A 17,054-nucleotide genomic window follows, 5' to 3' on the forward strand; every position below is an offset into this window, starting at 1 on the left:
GCCACATGAGGTAGGGTTTTTTTTTTTTTTCCTCTGAGCTTGCCTGGTTGAGTTAGTCGACGGGTGTTGGAGAGACCATCACCACTTTATTGTTTTTGAGCGGTAACCCTGGGGTGGCCCTTGGCGTGCCCAGGAAAGCCGACGAAGACTAGTTTAGCCCGGGCCTAGTTAGTTAGATTAACAGTCTTAGATAGATAAGGAACCAGGTACGCTCTAGAGTAGCTTAGTCAAGAACGCCAATCTCTATTGATAGCATGTGGTGGCACGTGCTGTCCTTTGTTTTCCACACGCAACCTTGTTGGGTGAGTGGATAGCGCATGCACATGTGGGTTTTTGTTGTTTGGTCACATGGTTTGTGATGCACTCTCTTCTCAGTGGAGAAGAGCAGTAGACTCTGGTGTTGTTGAGTGGTGTAAGCTCATGGCAGTAGAGTGGTAGTAGTTTACTATTTCTATACTGTGTGGCAAGAAATAGTAGTGGCATTTCATTATGGAGTTTGACCTAGGAAAGTTTAGGGAAGCTCCTACAGAAGAACAGCTTTTTCATTGCAGCAAGGCACAGCTCATGTCCATTGTAGAGCACTACGGCATTGAAACTGCATCAGTTTCCCTTAAGAAAGATGAGCTGAGAGCCAGGGTAGTTACTGCTCTTAGTCGGCAGGGAGTGCTCTTGAGTGAATCTGAGGATTTGGACTTAAGTGATGGTAGTAAGTCAGAGGTTGTAAAGTTGCAAACTCAGGATGTTCAATCTGTTCATTTGCAAGAGTTGGAGTTGCAATTCAAGATAAAGCAGTTAGAAATTGAGGCAAAAGATAAAGAAGAGGGGAGGAAGTTCGAAATGGCGAGGTTGCAGCTGGTACATGAGGAAAGAATGAAAGAATTGGAGATGAGGTCATTTGAGATGCAGTCTCAGAGTGCTAGGTCTCATACATCTTCTGCTTCTCCTCGGTTTGATGTTGGGAAGAACATTAGTTTAGTTCCTAATTTTTCTGAGAAAGAGGTGGAAAGATACTTTCCCCATTTTGAGCGTGTAGCCACCACGTTTGAATGGCCTAAAGCTGCATGAACATTGTTGCTGCAGTGTGTCTTAACAGGTAAAGCACAGGAGGTCTACTCTTCATTAGCACTTGACCAATGCGCTGACTACGAAATTGTTAAAGCAGCCATCTTGCGGGCCTATGAGCTGGTCCCAGAGGCCTATAGGCAGCGATTCAGAGGTAGTCGTAGGGTTGACAAGCAGACCTTTGTGGAATTTGCCAGGGAGAAGGAAATTCTGTTTAATAGGTGGTGTGCATCTCAAAAAGCTGAGACTAAAGAGCAACTTCGTGAGATGGTACTTTTGGAAGAATTCAAAAACTGTGTTCCTGAAGCAGTTGCCACCTATCTTAGTGAGCAGCGTGTAGCAAGAATTGGGGATGCCACTGTGCTTGCTGATGAATATGTCCTCGCTCACAAAACCGTCTTTAATGATAACCCTCGTGAAGCTAGGGACCATGCGTCTCCTCGTCCTCTTCGCTTTACAGCTGGCAGTGACGGTACTGGTTCCTCAGGTTTTTCTACCAAACCTGCTAGTTCTGGCTCTGGAAATTCTGAGAGAGTTTGTTTCTTTTGTAATAGCTGACTGTTATGCTCTTGAAAGGAAACAGAAAGCTAAGCCAGTGGCATTGCTAGCTTCTGTATCCTGTCGGCCTGGTGCCAAAGATGGTCTCAGTCAGCTTACTGAAAATAGGCCTGGGTTGGGGAAAGGTATGAGTGAGCCCAGTGAAGGCAGCATTGAGCCTGATCTTTTTGCACCTTTCCGGCTGGAGGGGTTAGTGGCCACCTCGGAGTCAGGGACATTGGTCCCGATTCGTATCCTAAGAGATACAGCAGCCGCTCAATCTTTGTTGGTGGAGGGAGTACTGCCCCTCTCTGAAGAAACCTCTACCGGTGAAAATGCTTTAGTGCGGGGCTGTGGACTGGCTTGGTTTGAAGCCCCATTGCATGATGTTTATTTACAGTCTGGCTTGGTTACAGGCCTTGTGACGGTGGCAATTCGCCCTGAACTTACTTTAGAAGGTGTGGACATGATTCTGGGTAATGATTTGGCTGGTGGGGAGGTGTTCCCTACGCCCATTGTTGTTAACAACCCAGTTGGCTCTAGGGGTGTTAACCAAGGTGATCCGTTTGTTAACCAAGTGTTTCCTGTTTGTGTTGTGACTCGCGCTCAGTCAAGGAAGGTTGAGGAGGTGGTAGACCTTTCAGATACGTTTATTGTTCCTTGTGAAGAAACTGACGAGATTGTGTCTGCTGGTCCCTCTGCCACTTCTGAGTCAACTGTAGCTAAGCAGTCCACTGATTCCATTGTAGGTGAGACTATTGAGGTTACATTGTTCTACCCTGTCACCTTGGCTGATGAGGCTGAGACTCAGTTAAAGGTTGGCAGGGAGCAGCTGATAGAGGCTCAGAAGGCCGATCCTTCCTTGACTAAGAGTGTCGAAGCAGCATTACCTAAAGATGAGATTGGTGCCTCTCAAGTGGTTTACTACTGGGAAGATGCGATTCTCATGCGTAAGTGGGCTCCTTCAGCTGATGATAGTGGGTGTAATACTGTATATCAGATTGTTGTCCCTGCTGGTTACCGTGCACAGATACTGAGCTTAGCTCATGATAATGTTTTGTCTGGTCATCTAGGGGTAGCTAAAACTTACTATCGTATATTGACATTTCTTCTGGCCTGGTTTAAAAAGAGATGTTTCAAGACACTGCCACTCATGTCATACATGTCCGGTGGTTGGGAAACCAAACAAAGAGATTCCACAGGCTCCACTTCATCCCATCCCTGTGATGGGGGTGCCATTTGAGTTGCCGTTACCCAAGTCAAAATCTGGTCACCAGTATCTCCTAACTTCGAAGTGCCGTTTAATTTGGAGGTTGATGCAAGTGGGACTGGGGCTGGTGCTGACCTGCTGCAGGAAGATTCTTCTGGTATCGATCATCCTGTTTGCTATTTTTTCCAAAAAGTTCAATGCAGCCCAAGGTAGATATAGCACTATTGAGAAAGAGGCTTTAGCCATGCTTTGGGCCCTCCAACATTTTGAAGCTTATGTTGGCTCAACGCCACAGCCGGGGTTGGTTTTCACTGATCACAACCCTCGAGTCTTCCTAAACCGCATGTATAACACTAACCAACGGCTCATGCGGTGGGCTCTAAGGCGCAGAACTTCAATATCGGGATTCGGCATAAGAAGGGGTGTGATAATGTTGTGGCCGATGCCCTCTCACGTGTGCCCTAGAATGTTAATGCTGACAGCATGGCAGTCATCTTAAGGGAGGGGGTGTTACGTGTCAATATTTATTTGTCTGTCCCATTGTACGTGTCTGCCATGTCTCTTTAAGTTACAGCCTCCTGAGTGGTGATTGCGGACACCTGCATGAAGCTGTGGGTGCAGCCTATATAAGTGGATCCTCCCTCCGGCTCTCTCTCTCTACTTCCTGACAGGATCCCAGCTTTTGTTTATGTTGTACATCTTCCTGGTTGTGAATAAACACCTTTTTTGCATCATACTCAGTATGGTGTCCGTCTATGTGTTGTGACCTTGAGCCGGTCGTAACAGGGATCATGGCAAGCACCTCCTTGCTATTGGTAAGGAATTTGTGTAAGCTGAGCATACCAGTGCAGCAGAGATCCCTAGCTTCTTTGACTAGCTGGATGGCTTCTGCTTCATTGTCCACACTTGCCAGTCCATCGTAAATGTAAAAATTGCGTTGGATAAACCTCAAGGTGGCTTCGTTAAATTTGCCTGCTCCTTGTGCAGCGAGGTGCTTAAGCCCGAAGTTTGCACATCCTGCCGATGAGGCAGCACCAAATAAGAGAACCTTCATGCGATACACTGATGGGGGAGCTTCCAGATTACCTCCTTCCCACCACAAGAATCTGAGGTAGTCTTGGTCCCTTGGTGCAAAATGAAACTGATGGAACACACGCTCTACATCACACATGTTGGCTACTTGCCCCTTACGGAAACGACACAAGACCCCTATGAGGGCATTGGTATGGTAAGGTATGGCCCAGTGAGTAGATGTTCGTAGTGTCCATTAGGCTTCTGCTTGATGCCCTATTTAATCTTTGTCAAAAACTTGATGGGCCCTATCTTGCATCCGGCGCAATTGACTTAATCACTGGCGCATGTGTCGTTGCTAGTTTGCAACTGGCGCAGAGCGTTCTTTTCCCTCCTGCGCCACGGGTCGGTAAATTAGGGAATGAACTTGAGGCGAAAGGAGGAGGCGTGTTCTGGCGCAAACGTTCCCTGGTGCTATTTTGCAGTTTCAGAAACCACTTGCGCCACAAACCAGGAAATACCTGGTTTAAGGTCAGTGGCGCGTTGTTCAAATGCTACTTTAAGGGCGCATGCACAATTTTGCTTGTGCACCTCGTGCATACACTTTGCTCATCTAATCTACTTAGCCACACATTCTTGGTAAATTATTTCGGAAAGAACAGCTGATACAGCGGTAATAAGTTGTACTTTTAAATCAATGCATCTGCAAACACCGTACAGCAAACACATATTTTCTTGACACAGACATCGTGTACATGCCCATAACTTTTAGGATTGATGAGTATTTGATCATGAGAAAACATTGTTTTACAGCGAATGAGTGTTAAAAAGAATGAACGAAGTGTGTGTATGTGTAAAAGAATTAATGAATGCGGGCGCACATGTGTGCGTCCATCTGTTTAAACACATGCAAACTAAACAAGTAATGCATAATACAGTCCATGGCAATGTATATTAACGGGGGGGGCATATGCATATTAGGAACACAAGTCGATAAGGATAATGCATACAATACTGATAAGAAACTATGTTTATAATGTATTGCGCATATCATTAAATAGAACCACAGTTACCGCATATCATGTGTGTTAAGTTTTCTTTGCCAAAATGTATTTGAGGACTCAGTATTTCTGAAGTTGTGGAAGAAAACCTTATTCCATGTGTGAATTAGGCCATATTATTTGGCCATAAACTGAGCCATGTGAAGTTTGAAATTCATGTGCATCTGTCTTATCGGAGACTGCAGACGCGCTGTCAAAATGTCAACTCGTCAGATTCAAATGCGCTCATGGCTCTTAAAGGGGATGGGAGCTGGCACTCTCATTGGTTTATTGCACGTTACGCCCAAACCACACCTACAGGTAATTAGGCTACATCAGACCAGCTCTTTTTAGATTTGCATCGGGCGCAAGAGTAATTTTTGCGCCGGTAAAATAGCGACATCGCAATAGAACCGCCCACCAAGCTACTTGCGCTTGGCGCTTCTCACTTGCTTTTCAGACCGTTAAAATAGGGCCCGATGTCTTCTTGTGACATTGAAACTTCCTCACTGAAACTTCCTCACTGGTCCTCTCAGTGAAATTTGACTCGGAGGCTTTGATTATGTCTGCTGGAGTCATAATTTCTTTAACTTGGGTCCTGCAAACAAAATGGACTTCAGATTTGAGTTCAACTGAAGACTTGATTGCTGGTATGACTTGCTTTGTGATTATACAGTGACTCATGCCTATTTCATCATCATGTTCAAGGCCAGCATTGCTGAAGCCAATGATGCTCCAACCCAACGCAGACTTCAGTGCGTATGGCTGGTCCACACTGCACTAATGACGTCTCTGGGAAGAAGGGCTTGGGGGCAGTTATAGCCTATCAACAATCCTACTTCATAGTCAAGCTCTGGAGACATTTCTTGCTCTAGATGTTCTAAGTCAGGCCATAACGTTGCAGTTGTACTTGTGGGTATATGAGATATATTTGCTGGTACTGGGAGTTTGATTATATTTTCAGAGTTAGGGCTGGATACGACCTTTGTGATTGATGTTATCGTTGACACTGTCAGTTTCACTGGCTCCTTCTTGACATTCAATGCCTCGGCTGTATGTGAGTGAACACCTAGTGCTAGTTTTACACCGAACGCAAGTTTTAGCCACTGGGGGACCATAGGCAGGCTATGGGAACTCATATTTATGTAAGAAAACCTCAAAGTGAGATTTTCATGCCATGGGACCTTTAATATAAGTAATGTCCTTTTCTCTTGTTCACTTCAATGTTTACTTTTAGTGTTGTCTTATCTGTTATCGACTTTTAGGGTTGTCTAATCTGTTGTGCGTGTGCACTTTATCTGTTCACCGTGGGATAGTGAGTAATCTTCATAATTGCTTAGATAGATGGATAGATAATATATTGTCCCCTTGGGGAAATTGTTCTCAGTGAATAGCAGATACACATGACCATTACCACAACAACAACATAAAAACAAACACTCAACAAAAAATAAACAACCACTAACAACCACAAGACCCCAAAATCACATTTCCCGTGTAGTACAAGGACACATCTAAGGTTGTTGGCATTTTAAACCAACAATTAAAACCTTATTTTTAGATGTTTGTTTAAAAAGCTGGATTGTGGAATGGATGACTGTTTTGTTTGAATTGCTTTGTATGTCTACATGTGATGTAATTGTCAATAAAGCTGACTTTGACTTTGCTGAGCTCCACTGTGTTGTTTAAATATTTTGTCAGATTTGTCAATATTCATTATTTACATATCTATTTTTTATTCAAAAATAAAAATAAATTTATAAAAAAAAATACTGCTCCTTGTATAGGTTTTTTTCTTCTGGGATTGATATAGCACATAATATCTTATCTTGACACCACCTCCATGGCTATTTTAGATTCAGGTTCCAAATGACAGCTGCAATAACAAGTTTGCTTTACCTTTCCTTTTCTCTTAGCAACAACTGTGAACAAGTCGCTGGGATTCTGTCTAACGTCACTGGCTGTACATCGTCTACGCCACCACGGTCATCTACTCTATTATCGGCTTCCGGGCGACCAGAAAGTTTGATGAGTGTGTCATTGGGTGAGCTTTACACTACTACTAACTATTAACTACTATTAAAATAGACCTCAATCCAATAGGAAGCAATTAATGAATGCAGTCTGCTTACATTAGTGCTCTGTTTAAGAAATATGATACCGTTTCATTTGCCTAAATTTGCGTGTGTGAGCAGGTAGGCTCATAAAGACCCCGCTGTATCTTCACTTTTAGTTGCATACCTTTGGTTCTGTCAACTAATGCATAAGCCATTATAAGAACTGCTTTCCCTGCAAACGTGCTGACTCATAATGACCTGCTTTGTGGAAACACAACAGCCAAAGTGTGCCAGAGGTTACAATTAATGTTTCATTGCACATGAAGACAGCCGCCAAGGTTAATTGTGCCTTTTGAAGACGCCCACTTCCTTTATATGATATTGACCAGTGTATCCCAAAAGAAAATCACTGGTTGAAGACCCAAGGGCCAAACAGACGCAAAAAGGATAACAAGGGTGTAGGATCGAATTTCCGCCATGGGATTCAAGTGGCCCAAGATGAAGCTACCAAACCCTGGTCTGGACGACCGAATCCCCTCTCATCAGGAGCTGGAGCGGATGGAGAAGGAGGAGGTTGCAGACAGGCCCAAATGGGACAACAAAGCCCAGTATCTGCTCACCTGCGTGGGCTTCTGCGTGGGGCTCGGCAACGTCTGGAGGTTCCCTTATCTCTGTCAGAGCCACGGTGGAGGTAGGCTGGGCTGGACCGAATTGATGACTGCTTTCTGCCTCCCAATAGCCCCGATCGCTTTAAGCCTTTTATGCAATCTTAGAATTAATGTTGATTTGTATATTCTGATGTTTTCATTGATATCAAGACATCGTTTATTTATAGTCATTGTATCCGATTCCATTCAGATGTACTTAACTTGGAACCGTTATTCCATTTGAACTCACTTGACCCGACATTCTTGGATGATTGATTAACTTGATTTTTTTGGCAACCAGTCACATCATACAATTAAATGCAGCTTTCAGTTTTGTCAAAGAAAAAAATACACAAGATAGCCGAGAAGTTACTTTGTAATCATTTGCATCTTGTAGTTAAAAAAAAGAGTTGGTATAGCTGGACCCTGTCATTATATTGATGTTTATAGTCTTCCCTGAGGATAAAAACGATGCAAAATAAAACAAGACTACAGTTACCACATTGATATATAGAATTAATGTGTGGACACTTTAATGAGGATTAATGTGATCACTAATTTTATTTTTAATGAAGATAATGTCACCTTTTCCTGTCACGGTTAGCGGGTGGCAGGCAGGCAGGTAGGACCCAATCGCAGAAAGTTCAGGTAAAGGATAATTTATTAACGTAAAAGGCAAGGAACACAGAGAACATAGGTGACGCGGGTGACGCAGGTAACACAGGTGACGCGGGTAACACAGGTGACACAGGTAACACACAGGACACAACTCACCACAAACTACAATGATCCGACAAGGAACAAAGGAAAGACTAGGGCTAAAATACCAAACACACACAGGGCACGCAACGAGTAACAGCTGAAACACATTAGGGGAGGGAGCAGTAATCACACAGGAGGGAAACCTGACCGGACATGGGGAGAAACAAGACAGAGATACCAAAGTAGAACAGGAAAAACACCAAAACAAGACAAGGAAACAGACAGACCATGACATTTCCATTGTCTTGCCCCCCTTTAATTGTTTTTCTTAAATATCCAACTAGTCATAATAAAATCGATTTATAAACACCAATCAATCGATTAAAAATACAACAAATTAATCGCACAATTTGCTGAGATTAATCACAGTTAATAATTTCCCCTAGTATTTTTTCCCCCTAAAATACTATAGTTTCATCCTGCGGATGTTCATCCTGCTGCCCTCCAATTAGCCAAAGCATAAGTTACCTTCTTACAGAAAGGTTTCGAAATTTGGCGAGCATCATACCCTTCTGATTCAGATTTGTGAAGCCCTGTAGTTTCGGTAGGGTATTTTGCTTTGAGGTGATTTTTCCAAAGACAAATGAGTGATATGGTAATTTAATTGGGCATTGCAAGCTATGCAGATTACTTTTGTATCATTTTGACAGCACTAACTAACAAGTATAGCTGTATAACAACTCCAGTTAAAAGTTAAATTAAAAAACAAAATGAAGTCTACACAACCTTGACTCTACGTGGTGCTTACAGGAGCCTTCGTGATCCCCTTCCTCATCCTCTTGGTTCTGGAGGGGATCCCACTGCTACACCTGGAGTTTGCTATCGGCCAGCGCATGCGGATGGGCAGTGTTGGGGTCTGGAGGTCCATCAACCCTTACCTCACCGGCATCGGTGGGTAGAACACCACAACAACAGAGGTCAAAAAACACCAGAGAAGAAGATCAACGACATTGGTTATAACCAGCCCTTTTGCGTTTGTGTCTGTGGCGTATCAGGTATCGCATCAGGGCTGACGTCGTTCCTGGTGGGCATGTACTACAACACCATCATGGCCTGGATCATGTGGTACCTCTTCAACTCCTTCCAGGACCCCCTGCCGTGGAGTCAGTGCCCCCTCACTGCCAACGGAACAAGTAGGTGCTCCTCTATGATGACGGTCAACAAGAACTCTGATCAGGGCAGCAGCATGATCATCGCTCAAAGCCACATCCACTCGTACCCCATGTCCCTCATTTCAATGTATGAAAAGATAAAAGGTAACATTGTGGTACAACATCCTTCTATTTTGAAACACAAACTTCTAGAAGGAGCTCTAACCCTCTGGCTCCCTCCATATCTGATGCAGGCGTGGTGTCAGAGTGCGCCCGCAGCAGCACGGTGGACTACTTCTGGTACCGGGAGACTCTGAACACCTCCACGGCCATCGACGAGTCCGGAGGTCTGCAGTGGTGGATTGTTCTGTCACTGGCGGCTGCCTGGACCCTACTCTACGTCTGCTGCATCCGGGGCATTGAGACCACTGGCAAGGTTAGCATTTAAACAGCACAGTTTACATTCGCTCCAGTCCATTTAGATTGCTAAACAACCCCAGAATGCTTGAGTATACAGTATTGCAAGATAAGAAAATAAAATGTTGAATGAATTGGCTGATAGGGCCTCCAGTTATTCTGCTGATGTGACATGTCACAACGTGTGTGTGTGTGTGTGTGTGTGTGTGTGTGTGTGTGTGTGTGTGTGTGTGTGTGTGTGTGTGTGTGTGTGTGTGTGTGTGTGTGTGTGTGTGTGTGTGTGTGTGTGTGTGTGTGTGTGTGTGTGTCTTTCTCCTTCTTTGTCTCTTTCTTATGAATCTGTGTGAGCTTAGTGAGGATTTACCTTAGGATTTTGGTCGGTGTGTACCTACCTAGAGGAGCCCCTTTCAGGCTATCTCATAAATGGTTGGGAACCGGAATAGATATTCCGGGAAATATGCCCGGGAATTTGCATCCTGAAGAAGTAATAACATTTGAAGATCAATGCCCATGGGCTGTGTTGTGAAAGAATGGAGTAATATTGTCAAGAGAGAAACATTAAGTATAACGTCCATCTGATGCAGGACGCTTTCACGTGGAACGAACCAATCAATACCATGACTCCACTGAGGACTTATTTGAATCTGTTACTTATCTTAAAGCGGCAATGCTCTTCGGGTGATTCAATAAGAATATCAATACAGCAGTTATATGGCGGTTGGCCTTCATAAGTGCTGCATTACCGCCATCTGCTGGACTGTCTCTTGGCCCATCAGTTCCAGCATTGCTATGCCATGTGTGAAAAGGCTAACGACGGAAATGTTCCAGAATGGAGCTGTATGTGGATAGCTAAAATATCTTACATTGCCTGAAAGGTTATCCCAGTAATTTACCGGGAACTATGTGGAAAAGAAGAATGACTAAGCATTGCTGTATCACTACATGTTTATCTCTTGCTTATTCGCAGGCCGTCTATGTCACCTCCACTCTGCCGTACGTGGTGCTTACCATCTTCCTCATTAGAGGACTGACTCTCAAAGGCTCGGTGGATGGGATCAAGTTCCTCTTTACCCCTGATGTAAGCACCGCTTTCGAAACGCAAATCACAAGGGTTTGGTAGATCAGGGCTCGGATCCAATAGTTAACCTATGCTTTACCAGAACAACTGGGGTGAGATGGCACAGAGCATGGGCCTAAGGTACACCTTGTTTCCTGTTTTTCCATGATTGATCAAGACAAATATAAAGCAAAATAAAGTGAAATGCTGTTCAATTAGATTTGAGCTCGTCTGCCATCAGACTTTAGAAAATAATCAAAAGTTTGATTTGTGAGAATACCCAAGACAAAAATTAAGACTATAACTACCCCTACACTCAGCACAGTACCTGTGACACAATAACAGAGATGGTTATCTGACCGTCATTCAGGGAGGAATATTACATACTTTAATACGACTACTCTCTATAAGGTGAACGAGCTGATGAACCCCACTACATGGTTGGATGCAGGTGCCCAGGTCTTTTACTCCTTCTCCCTGGCTTTTGGAGGCCTCATCTCCTTCTCAAGCTACAACTCTGTGCAGTAAGTACGTGAGAATACAACTCCCTTTCAGTTTGCCACTACACAAAACTAAAAAAGTTTCAACATTAAACTAAAACTCCCATGCAGTCAATTGTCACATAAAACTACAGCTCCCATTCTGCTGATAACCACATTAAACAAACACAAAGGAAAAGTCTGTCTGTGGGGTAGCCTATTCTACAAAGCCGGTTTTATCACATACCGGGTAAGTTAACCCAGGGTTTGCGGTAACCCTAGGTTTTCCGTTCCAAAAGGAACAGGGTATGTTAGTTACTATATCAAACCTGGTCGGATCAGGTTTTGCGCAGGTTAAGTTTGGAACATGGGTATTTAAACCCGCGTTCACCTCAGATTTCATGTGTTCACAATGGCATGGCCTTTTGATGAGAGGCTGTTGATATCGGAGCGCAAATTATTCGTGCAATCAACCGGGAGCGACATCTTGGCATATCGGATGACTTTTTGCTGGAGAGATAGGCTATAGATTCTCGCGCAAATCTTTAATATATTTAAATAGCCTTCTCCAGCCTTACATAGCCAACACAGTAGGCCTAACACTACCAATCCTGGCCTCAGTTCCCTCAAGACTATTTGTGTAGCCCTCCGTTTATTGCAAATGGTAGTGCAGAAGTTCTTCAAGGAAAGTCGTCAAATCCAGAGATAGCTTTTAACAGTTACTTTATTTGGTAAAGTATTTCGGTATGGTAACTAATACTATGGAGCAAAAGGAGGTGGAAGCGTGTCTTTGCACGTGCTGACTCCCAGCTGACCAAAGCTATAATAACCCTATCGTATGGGCTGCCGAGAGTTTCTGGCCTGTTTCCTTTGAATCACCCGGTAGAGGACCTCAAGTGGGCGTGTCCTATGTAGTGGGTGTGGCCGGGATGACGTAATGGCTTCGGCTTCTTCACCTAACTAAAGGTGATGCCGTCTGTGGATGGAGCAGCCTTCAATAAGGTCTTGCTCCCCTTGTGGCTATGTATAGTATTTACGGCTTATATGTTTGGTCCTGCTTCCTAGTGGTTAAGTGAGGGTAATACAGCTTGTGTGTTTGAATCTGCTTCCTAGAGGCTGTGTGGAGGCAGCTCATGTTCTTAAAATACGTAACAGTAGTTTTATCTATAATGTTGGAAATGCTGAGCACATCTCAGTCCTTTCAGATGACCCATCCACGTCCGCACCAAGTTTTCCATCAGCCTCCTATCATACAAAGAGCAGTATTGGCTGAGTACTATGCCGAGAGGCGCTTACAACAGAAAGTATAAAATAGTCCTAACGGCCACATTTGGAATATGCGCTGTGGCACGCACACGGTTTGCATGGGTAGGTTACTTCGAAGGCAAAAAAAATCTGAAATACAAGAAAAACACAAAAACCTACATTCAACCAGTGGGGTACCCTCACATGGCCACTGACTCTCTGAGGAGGTACCTCCAGCCAGGTACCCCTTCCATGCCAGGGCGCCCTGGATTTATGTCTATTAACAGCTCCTCCACCAGGGTCAAGACAATTTGAGGGCCAGATCCAGTCTGCCGACTGTCGGCCTTTTCACGATTGGCTTAAAAAAAAGGGCTTATTTAAATGTATGCCAATACAATGTTGGGAAAAGCTTACGTTTTTATACTTCATTTTTACTTGATCCGCTGACCGCTTGGGAGCCATCGGAGTAGCCTACATATTTTTTTAAAAGAAAAGGGTTATGTGGTAGGAACGTTAAGAATGCTTAAATGGGATCATCCTTTTGACTTCAGGCTTTAGCGTTCCCTTATGTAAGGGATAATGTATAGAACGCCGGTCATTATCGAGAAAATAAGCCCCGACAGGGCGAACAGGACACCGACGCGCAGCGGAGGTGTCTTGCTTCGCCATGAAGGGGCTTATTTTACGATAATGACCGGCAAAGTAATATACATTATCCCGCTTATTACACGGCTACTTGCCAAAACGAAACAATTTATTTACAATGTATTTGTTACCAGCATTCATAGTGTTGATCAGCAGAGAAATAGTCCGCCCAAGACGTTGACGTCGACTCTTAGCAACCGACAGCGCTTGGGTTGATACATTTCCCGCTTATTACATTGACAAGTTACCGGACTACGTGCGGAGCGTTACCAAAGGCAAAAAGTAATTTTGTTTACCTTGACAGCGGTCATTATTCATCCGTTGCCAATGAATTATCCAAAAATAATTGACCGCCGGAAGTTGTGAAGTGCCCATGCCAGTGAACGGAACGTTGAAAAGACCAGTGTAATAACTTGTGATAATGTCCTTCTCCTCGTCATAGCTCTCCAAGAGAAACTCGAGTTCCATTTTATTGAAATAAGCGTCCCGTTTCGCCATTTCGATCAGGGTTTCCATGATCCATTCATCACGTCTTTATAGGTTTGGCGTGGACGCGCACAACCCTGTGTTAACCGTCTTAACCAACCCCGTGTTGATTGAACTAATGCATAACCCGTGCGGTGGAACCGACTGCTCTGGTTTAGTTGGTACAGGGTCAATCAACCTAGAGTTCAGCGTTAACTCTGTTTGTTAAACCTCCGTTCGTGGAATACCCCACTGGTCATCGCTTCCCTAACATGCATTGTTCTTCTGTAATCTCTGCCGATAGTAACAATTGTGAACAGGATGCCGTTATCATCTCCATTATCAACGGCTTCACCTCTATATTCTCTGCGACGGTCATCTACTCCATCATTGGCTTCAGAGCCACAGAAAAGTTTGACGACTGTGTGGACCGGTGAGTTGAGGATATGCTCTGGGATCAGACATGCAGCAAAACATTTCCACAACCTTAGGAATTGTGTTTATTGTGAGTGCATTAATTTAGTTTTGAAAAAGTTATTTCGAAAAGTATATGCCTCTACTGGTGTTGCTTAAGCCAATAACCATTTGAGGCAGTGTTGTTTCTGAATATTGGTGTTAAGGGCCAATAATGCTTACTATCATATATTAGCCACCATGTCTGTGGACACATTTGTATGCAGTCACATTTTAATATAAAATGCTGACAAAATCTCACTACTACTACTGGCAATCGGACCGGCATGGCCTGTTTTGTATTTCAGCAACATCTTGGAGCTGACAAATGCCTTCAATTACCCTGAGAACTCTATCACTGACACCAACTACAAAGAAGTGCTGGACTTCTTAAACAGCACCAGTCCCAGCATCATTCAAGGCCTGCCTCTTCAAACCTGTGACTTGCAAAGATTACTTAGCGAGGTCAGTAATATACAATACAGAACAAACGTTCATCGTCAATATAGTTAGGAGAAGGTCAGGATTTTATTCTATTCAGATAACATCTGTATGAAAAACAGTATTATGCTAGGATAGGTCATTTGGGGAAACATGCCAGAGTAAGCTTGGTTTTAAAAGCATCAAACACAAAAAATCGAATCCATCCAAAGCCAATCCCCAAAAAACTCTTGACTAGCTTGCTAGCTTTAGCAATAGGTCTTGCTAGCCGTGTGTCTGCATTTTCTGTCAGGATCTAAAAATAACTTAAACAAACTTGACAAAAAATGCTTCTAAAAAAAAATGCCTCGTTGGCCTGTTGGAATTATCTGTCCTAAGAATAATTTACATTCTACATTTCTTTCAACGATTCACTTCGGCAAAGAATAGCCAGAACTACGAGATTTGATTGTAAATTACTTGATGCAGTTGGTGCTGTGTTCACTCTCCAGGGGGTTGAAGGAACTGGATTGGCCTTCATCGTGTTCACCGAGGCCATCATAAAGATGCCCTTTTCCCCCCTTTGGGCGGTGCTCTTCTTCGTCATGCTCTTCTGCCTGGGGCTCTCCACCATGTTCGGATGTATCGAAGGGATTGTGGTGCCACTGCAGGACCTGAACATCCTGCCCAAGAAATGGCCCAAAGAAATGTTCACAGGTGTTACTCATGTCTAGGGAGGACACGAGCAGTGGGTTGTGAGAAATTAACTCTTGCTAACTGTTAACTCTTGAAATTTATTTTCGCAAGATGCAGCGACTTCTCATCATGTTATGTTGTGCTTTTTCTCTCAGGCATAACCTGTTTTGTGTGCCTTGGCCTTGGACTCATATTTGCAATGCGCTCTGGGAGCTACTGGCTGGCACTTTTCGACGGTTTTGCAGGATCCATCCCCCTCCTGGTCATTGCCTTCTGCGAGATGTTTTCCGTCATGTATATCTACGGCATCGACAGGTAGGAATCTGGCTATTGAAATATTCAGCCTTGTTCTGAAATAAAGTAACAATCCTTGTTGTGTGTTTTTTTTTTACAAGCAAAAGGCTGCATGTGTCATAAAGCTGTCTCCAACAAGCAAGGTGTGCCACATTGATCTAATATCTCTTCCTCTCTCCTCCTCCACCGCCCCTCTACCCTCAGGTTTAACGAAGACATTGAGTTTATGATCGGCCACAAGCCAAACCTGTTCTGGCAGATCACGTGGCGCTATGTCAGCCCACTGATCATGGCCTTCATCTTTGTTTTTTACTTTGTGACGCAAGTGACCAAAAACCTCACCTACCTGGTGTGGGACGAAGATGCGGTCAGTATTCCCTCAATCACTGAAAAACAGGAAGTGTTTGTTAGTTTATTTATGGGACATTGAGATAGATAAAACGGGATGAGGGTTTCATACACCTGTGGCAGATTTATTTTTCTACTTCCTAACTTTCCTTTTAATCCACAGCCGGAATTCCCGACACTGGCTAAGCGTCAGTTTCCTGACTGGATATATGGCATAATCTTCATCTTGGCTGGAATACCCTGTTTAGTTATCCCAGGGTACGCCATCTGCAAACTCATCAGGAACAAGTGCTACAAGGAGGAGGATCGGGACGCAGACAAAATTCTAACAATTTCGAGCAAAATACAAATGAGTGAGAAATGAGTGAAACTCGGAATCCAAATTTTTCCCTGGGTTTCTTTTAAGCATGGATCGATGGGGGATATCTGTGGACAGGTTTTATTATTGTGAATCTTTTATACATATTATCTTATATATTTTTATTGAAAGAAAACATGAATAACCCCTTTCCTATTGTTATCCCAATGTTACAAGTTTAAAATGTTGATATGCCCCATATCGCACTCAAAGTGTGTAACATACATGTGCTATAAGAAGCTTATTATATGCAATAGACTTGTGTACTTAAATTATTTGTATCGCTATTTGTTTTGTATCCATTATCAGAACATCTTCAAAAATAATGTACATGCAAATTTTGATTTATTGGGTTCAAGGCGTGCAAGGTACAGCAAAATCGATCACGACTGACCTTATGGGTCCTCAAGGCGAAAAGATTCAGGACGTCAAATAAGGCCCGGAAAGCAAGTTTCTGGATTTTTTTTAAACTGGGCCACGGCACATGACTGTAAAGGTTTGACCACGAGTTATAGCGCCCCCTGTTGTCACAGCCGGACAGAATCTTGTGAAGACCTCCGTACTTCCAATCTCCATATGCTAATTTAAGTTGACAACTCTCAGGTGTTCAGATTTCGAGTGATTGATTTTGAGTTTTTTCTCTATTCACTTCCATGTTAAATAATAATATAATAAATATGAATGAAAAAAAAAAAGATTTATTTTTTAATCATAGGAATAGCGCACGGTATGTGTGCAATTATTTTGAATGGCCATGGTT

At 43.5% G+C, this 17,054-nt stretch overlaps 1 protein-coding gene across 1 annotated transcript; it reads left to right on the plus strand.

Moving 5' to 3' along the window:
• Positions 1-7,351: 7,351 nt before the first annotated feature.
• LOC130375743 (sodium-dependent neutral amino acid transporter B(0)AT1-like) lies at positions 7,352-16,978 on the plus strand. The gene is made up of 12 exons (XM_056582811.1): positions 7,352-7,608; positions 9,077-9,217; positions 9,322-9,459; positions 9,672-9,853; positions 10,802-10,912; positions 11,303-11,415; positions 14,030-14,158; positions 14,487-14,643; positions 15,111-15,315; positions 15,450-15,609; positions 15,793-15,955; positions 16,100-16,978. Exons 1-12 carry the CDS (start codon positions 7,395-7,397, stop codon positions 16,298-16,300), a joined length of 1,914 nt encoding a protein of 637 aa, XP_056438786.1. The 5' UTR covers positions 7,352-7,394; the 3' UTR covers positions 16,301-16,978.
• Positions 16,979-17,054: the final 76 nt, after the last annotated feature.

Source organism: Gadus chalcogrammus, chromosome 22 (assembly GCF_026213295.1).
Source record: "Gadus chalcogrammus isolate NIFS_2021 chromosome 22, NIFS_Gcha_1.0, whole genome shotgun sequence".
NCBI lineage: Eukaryota > Metazoa > Chordata > Actinopteri > Gadiformes > Gadidae > Gadus > Gadus chalcogrammus.

Excerpts from the sequence above, each read along its gene's own strand:
- LOC130375743 (XM_056582811.1), top strand. The coding sequence starts at position 7,395 with ATGGGATTCAAGTGGCCCAAGATGAAGCTACCAAACCCTGGTCTGGAC. Across the intron at positions 7,609-9,076 it reads CTGTCAGAGCCACGGTGGAG|GAGCCTTCGTGATCCCCTTC; the intron begins GTAGGCTGGGCT and ends TGGTGCTTACAG. Across the intron at positions 15,316-15,449 it reads GCCCAAAGAAATGTTCACAG|GCATAACCTGTTTTGTGTGC; the intron begins GTGTTACTCATG and ends TTTTTCTCTCAG.